Source organism: Myxocyprinus asiaticus, chromosome 36 (genome assembly GCF_019703515.2).
Source record: "Myxocyprinus asiaticus isolate MX2 ecotype Aquarium Trade chromosome 36, UBuf_Myxa_2, whole genome shotgun sequence".
In the NCBI taxonomy this organism is placed as follows: Eukaryota; Metazoa; Chordata; class Actinopteri; order Cypriniformes; family Catostomidae; genus Myxocyprinus; species Myxocyprinus asiaticus.
The window spans coordinates 38905250-38912321 of NC_059379.1; the positions used below are offsets into that span (position 1 = coordinate 38905250).

The following is a 7072-nucleotide window of genomic DNA, read 5'->3' on the forward strand; positions in this document are numbered from 1 at the left end:
ACAGTCCAGTGATGATTGATGCTGAAGTCTTAAAGGAGCCTCGTTTCTTTTGTGACTTGGGTGATCGATTTATGCGATTGGCCAAATTATGATACAACCGATCGAGTCAAGGGAAGTGAATAGCGGCTGATACCGATCAGTGGCCAGTTAACCGGAGCATCCCTAAGATGAAGATATCTGATCCTGGAGTTCTGAGCACCGCACATTTTGGCATACCCATTTTAGGCCTTGAAGCCTCTACTAATGATCTAAATAGTTGAACGAAACAGGGTCCGAATTTAACACCCGTCAAGTGCCAAATGTAGGACAATTTACTATTTGGTCAGTGAATTTTGCAGCATCACACACCACTCTGGCAGGTGTAATAAAATTGCCAAACATGTTCAGGTTACTTTGCCCTTATCAATAGCCTGTAAGTAATGTAACATGTTCCAGTTTTGTCCTCAAGGATGCACTGTTGGCCTACAGTCAAGGGGGGGATTGTTCTCTGTCCCCCACTTTGCTTGGTACATTTTCCTGGTTTTTTGTGCTTAGCCGATCACATGCCTGGTTAGAACTGGTCCTTTTTAGTGAAACATCTACAGTGTTGTATGAATTCCAAACAAGTGACTCTTATGAGCCAGCTTTTTTTAGTGATTTAAAAAGACTTATGAATCGGTTGAAGCAGTGTCTGGATTAATTTGACTGAATTTGAACTTACTAACCCAAATAAACCAAGAACTATTACTGTGCATGAGATACAGTTTCTGACTGGTTGGTCATGTCATTAAAATACAAATTTTGTTGTAATAGTGAATAAAAAATAAATAATAACACAAAATAAAAAAACTCTAAATGGACTTTCAGGCAATTAAACATTTCATAATTAATAAAATATTTTTTTAAAGCTCATGTCTGTGAATTCCACTGTAAAAATGCTAAATATTTTTTACATTTACAAGACACCTTGGCTAGTGGTCAAAAAAAGTTGATCTCGGACCTTGCACCCAATCACATGCCTGTTTAGAACTGGTCCTTTTTAGTGAAACATAAACAGCGTGACCAGTGTTGTACGATTTCCAAACAAATCACTCTTATGAGCCAGCTTTTTTTAGTGATTAAAAAAAACTTATGAATCCCTGCTGAGGTACTTTAGGACCAGGAAGAGAACCACTGTGCTAAATGACTACATACTTGGAAAACAAAAGCAATACATTTTCTTAATTGTGTGTGTATTACTGTTAAGGAATCTGAATACCTGTTATGTATGAAATCTGTTTTATTTTATTCTCTCTCCAGATGTATGTCCATTCCTGTGACTATGCGTGCCATCCGACGCAAGGCAGAGACCATTCAGGCGGACACTCCAGCATTGTCCCTTATAGCTGAAACTGTGGAAATTATGGTAAAGAAGAACCTGCCCCCAACTGGCAGCCCAGGTTACATGGGAATGGGTGCAGGGCCTGATGGGAGCAACCAAATAGGTCTTCTTGGAGTAAGTGGTGGGACCACCTGTACAGGAAACAACAATGTTATGGGTGTTGGGGGAAGTGGGTCTTTCCAAGGCCCAATCACCTCACTGTTCACCATGAGTCGTACAGGTCAGGGAGGCTCAAGTATGGACAGCATGGGACAGGTTGGCGGTCAGCAGCAAGCAATGCAACAACAACAGCAGGGCCATGGTTCAGATGACTTCAGCAAAGTCACTCAGAATCCCATCCTAACCAGTCTTTTGAAAATCCCAGGCAGTGTCGGATCCAGTCCAACTCCCCAGCCACCTCAGCCTCACCAGACCCCTCCACCAACCACCTCTCCGGCAAGCAACACCAAAAACCACCCAATGTTGATGAATCTACTAAAGGATAACCCCTCACAAGATTTTTCTACACTGTATGGCAGTAGCCCTCTAGAAAGACAGAATTCATCTGGGTCCCCGCAGACAGATAGCCAAGGGCAGTATTGCCCTGGCAGCAAGGGCAAGAAAAAGCGTCCAAGAGTATCTGATAAAGGAGCAATGGGAGCAGGAGGTGGAATGGGCATGAAGCAACAATCTCAGCAGCAGGTTGGGGGCATGACCCAACAGCATCATCACACTCAACACTCTGAAGATGATTTCCACCGAGAGCTTTTCTCCATGGATGTTGATGCCTCCCAGAACCCCATCTTTGATGTCAGTCTTCCAGGCGATGGACTTGACACCCCTCATAGTATCACCCCAGCCCCAAGTCAGTGTGGGTCTCCACCTTCAGGTCCTGGATTGCCATACCATCCACAGTCTCATGTTCAGCCTCAGTCACAAGGAACCATGCCCCGTATGGTGCGACTCTCCAGCTCTGACAGTATTGGGCCAGACATTAATGACATTCTGTCTGATATCCCTGATCAGGCCAATAGAGGAAGCAACAGCAGTCATGGCCAGCATCTCATGGGTGGTGAAGAAGGTGCTTCCTTGGGAACTCCACTGCAGGATTCCTCCAGCTCAGGCCAAGGTAGTGCAGTGTTTGAGGCTGACCTGTTTAATGTAAACAGCAATGAAAATCCCTTTACTGATGCAGCAGACCTGATTGCAGAAGCTGCCACTGCAGCAACACCCAATAGCGATTCTTCCTCTACAAATTTCTTCCCAGATACAGACTTTAACCCAGAGCTGCTAGGAGCTGGACAGGGAAGCTTTGCACCAAATTATTTTGAAGACAGTTCACCCAGCCCTGACCCAGATCTTGACCTGGTCAAAGGTTTCAGTGGGGGAAGTCAGCAGAACACCCCTACTGGCACACCTCAGAATCCCACCTCACATGGTCAAAATACTCCAGAGGGCTCATTAAAAGACCACTTTGACATTGGAATTTTTGGTGGCAACAGTAGTGGAGGAAAGCCAATGCTGAGTACAGTATCAGATATGGGAGACTCACACACTTCGGGTATGATGGGCATTGGGGCAGCAGGGAATGATTTTAAAACCAGTGATACAAAGATTAAACAGCAGCAACAGATCAGATCAAAGGAAGATAATGGAGGAGGAAATTCTGGAATAGGAATAGGGGGTACAGGTTCTTCTGAAGTGAAGCAGGTGAAACGAAGTCGCACTCCTTCAAGTGAAGGCAAATCGAAAGACAAACCTCCTAAGCGTAAGAAGTTAGATCCAGATGGCAAGTCTCCTTCACACAGCTCAGGGGGTCGGCCTTACACTCCTCCATGTGGGAGTGCCGGTTCTGGAGGATCCATGAGTGGAGGTGTATCCAAGTCACCTGGGAGCTCAGCTAGGTCTCAGACCCCACCAGGAGGTGCTACTCCACCAATACCCAAAATCACAATTCAGATTCCCAGGACTTTAACTGGAGGGAAAACATCATCTCATGGAGGCTACACATCGACTAGCTCAACAAGCGGAGGTATGAGTAGTACAAGTGGCACAGGCAGTAGCAAAAGTCACCATTCTCACTCTTCATCCTCAGGAAAGATTAAGAGTAGTAAACTAGAAGGCTCCAGTGGGCAAGGAAGCATCTCCAAACCATCAAGCATCGCAGGGGTTGGAGGTGGTATGCCTCCTCAATCCAAAGGATCTTCTATGGGGACGGGTGTAGGCAAGCCATCCTCCTCTCCCATTACCAAGCATGGTATGTCAGGCTCAGGCAGTGGGGGCAGCAGTGGAACAGGAAGTGGAAACAAAATTAAGCCCCAAGGTGGTAAGCCCCCTGGCTCACTCATGAACCCCAATATCAAGCCTAACATCTCTCCTTCACACTCTCGTTCTGCCAGTTCTGACAAACTCTCCTCTCCGATGAAACTTCAGCAGAGCCAGGTCCCTGGGACCCCACCCTCTTCTAAAGCAAAGTCCCCTATTGGCTCAGGCAGTGGGGGATCAGGGGGCTCTAAGACCTCTTCTAGTGGTGCAATGGGTACCCAAAAGCAATTAGGCAGTTGTTCATCTACAAGCTCTTCTGCATCCTCTACTTCCTCTTCAAGTTCCTCCTCTTCCTCTGGCTCCATGTCCTTTTCTGGTGGCCAGTCACAGTATGGGAGTAGTGGAGGAGGTTGCAGTGGTGGTGGGGGTGGTGGGGGTGGGAACAACCCTAATGCAAAAGGTAAGTCACCAAGCAGAAACAAAAAGCCATCTCTTACTGCAGTCATAGACAAATTAAAAAGTGTTGGTAGTGGAGGTATTGGTGGGGAGGAGGGTGAAGGTGGTGGTGGCAGTGCAGGTGGGGGAGTGCCTCTAAATGTTGGTCCTACATCCTCCAAGCATGGAATGTCCTCTCAGGGAGGAGAGTTTATAAGCAAACGAGACAAGATGGACAAAGAAGGCAAACCCAAGGTGTCAGGGGGCAACTCTGGTGACAAGAAGATTATTGATCCGAAAAGTGGTGTGGTGAGTGGAACTGGTGTGGCAAAGATTATTATCAGCAAGCCTGATGGTGGCTCTCCAAGCATTAAGTCTAAAGTAACTCTCCAGAAACCTGGAGAAGGTCCTGGAGATGGCTCCATGCGCTCCCAACATTCAGGCGTCAAAGCATCACCCCTTTTCAGTGGCTCTACACCAAAACATGACCGCAGCTCTCCAAGTCACAGCCGATCCCCTGGGTACACACCCCTAAACCCAGACAGTGAGAGCGAGTCTGGCAGCAGTTCTGTTGCAGAAAAATCGCACCAGAACAGCCCTAGCTCAGATGATGACCAAAGTATGAGACCACACCAACCCCCACAAGACTACATGAGCTCCATATCCATCAGCCAAGGTGAGAAACACAAAAAGCATAAAAAGGAAAAGAAAAAGCAGAAGGAGCGGGAAAGGGATAGGGACAGAGAACGAGATCGGGAAAAAGAAAAGAAGAAGTCAACAATGTCTTGTGGGCCTTCCTCTTACCCAGTGAAGACAGACAACTGGTCTAGGTCCCCTATATCCTCAGAACCTTCAATGTCATTGCTCAGCATAGAGCGCACCTCACGACCAAGTCCTGTGTATATGCATACGGAGGATGACGACCTCATGGACTCTGCCTTAACAGGCAATCTAGAACCATTTAAATAGACAATGCTATGCCTCTGCTTTATAGAGGCAGATGAATGCAGCTTACTGTTTAAACTCTAATTTGGGGTCTGCTTCTTACACTGACGAAAGGATATTTTAAGTATTTTATGAAGATTATGTTGTTTTATTGTGTATAAATGCCATATGCCGCTCTAAATATAATTGATTGCTATGGGGAGTGCTCTGATAATTTAAGGAAAAATATCTAGCAATCCTCAAACTTTTTTAAATTTATAAAGATTTGGAAGAAAAAAAACTTAATTTATGTATTTTTAAAACTTTTTGTATTATAGAAAATTGGGTGCAAGATTTGAAATAGATATTTCATAGTTATGTTCTTTTTTAAATTGAAAACCTTGTTTTGCTTCTGTGTAAGAACTATATCATAATATACACTGTGAAATCCAACTTGAAAATTTAGTATTGTCATTTAAATTTCAAGATAACTTGATAAAATCCTTATTTAAATCCATACCCATGTTTAAACTATTTTAATTTCAGTCTCTTGTTGTCAAAGGAAACAAATAACATCCTCTTTTTTAAAAGAAATGTAAAGCCTTTTCCCTGTTGTCATGTTATTCTGAGAATGTTTCCTTTAAATATATAATGCCTTAATATTTGTTTTATATATATATATATATATATATATATATATATATATATATATATATATATATATATATATATATATTATTGCAATTTGTTTTTGTTTTTTTTGTTTTTTTTACAGCCGTTTATTCATCATTTTTAATGGAGAAGCTGAAGATGAGCATAACAAGAATACATTTTTCTGTAAATACAGATGTAGTTTTACTTAACGAAAATAAATATGACTGGCAATTTTTTTTAAATTTTTTTTAAATTTTTTTTAAAAAATTTTTTGCTTTTTGAATGGCTTGCCCATAATTCACGTAACCAGATGTCACTAGTGAAACTAAAATATGCTCATGGTAACTTTTGGTTTAAAGCTTCCATATAAACAGGGTAGACTACTTCTGAAATGTTTTTAGGTACTGATGACAAATTACACAATTTAAATTGTAATCTGTTGCTTAATCTTTTAGATTACACTGTTAGGTAATCTAATTTGATTTCTCATGGATTAGCCATTACATATTTTGATGAAAATCTAATCATTAATTTTAAAAGTATTAAGTACCAATTCACACTCCTTTTATTACACATTAGTAAACATAATATCAAACAGAAACTTTCTATTTGCCAGTTGCTGAGTAAAAAAAAAAAAAAGTTGAAGTGTCATAAAATGATACTCAAGATAAATGACAAATGAGAACATGCTTGTATTTTTAGTTTTAAAAGAATTGTTATTTAGGAAATTAAGAATGGACTTTGAAATTAGGAATAAGACATTGAAATCAGTAATGAAAGGAAGTCTCTAAACATGATGTAGAAATGTACAATGTGTACCTCCCCATATTTATTCATGAGAAAGTGTGGCATTAACACAGGCATTTTATTTATTTATTTATTTTGCCATCCTGAAGAATGGTCCATAGTGCATTTGCATGGTGCATAAGCATAAAGTTGCATGTGAGCAACACCTCTGAAATGTTTGTTTGCAATATTTGTCTAGAATTTTGGTTTGAAATGCGTTATTAAATCAGACTGCAAATACAAACAGTTTGGCATTTGTTTGTGCACTAATTTAGAAACTAAATCTAAAGAAACCAATGTATTAAGAGTCATATTAATTTTCTCAGTGCTTTACTTTTTCTTAAGTGAATTATTTCTTCATAGCAATACTTTTATTCAAAGGATTTTCAGTACTCTTTCCACCACTGAGTACTACTTACAGTACATACAACTAACATTCTACTTCATGTTTCGAGAAACCCAGCCCAGGTCAGATAAGGTGGAGAGCTGCTTCCTCTCAAGGCCACTAGACAGCGCCACCTATCAGTCATCGCGTTCAATATTGGTTCTGGCAAACATTAGGCTGCACTTTTATAAACGTGCTCAAACGTTCAAGTGTGCCGATTTCTGTGTATAAAGGGCATAACACCAGCTATATTATTGGTTATATCTGGACCTATAGGCAGGGGC

General features: G+C 41.4%; 1 protein-coding gene across 3 annotated transcripts in view; it reads left to right on the forward strand.

Moving 5' to 3' along the window:
- Positions 1 to 5568, forward strand: part of LOC127427095 (mediator of RNA polymerase II transcription subunit 1-like) — a 29060-nt gene extending 23492 nt beyond the window's left edge. For all 3 annotated transcript variants that reach the window (XM_051674459.1, XM_051674460.1, XM_051674461.1), the window contains one exon: positions 1279 to 5568. In XM_051674459.1, the coding sequence (XP_051530419.1) occupies positions 1279 to 5008 (3730 nt within the window). In that variant the 3' untranslated portion in view covers positions 5009 to 5568. The remainder of the gene's footprint in view (positions 1 to 1278) is intronic.
- The last annotated feature ends 1504 nt before the right edge of the window (positions 5569 to 7072 follow it).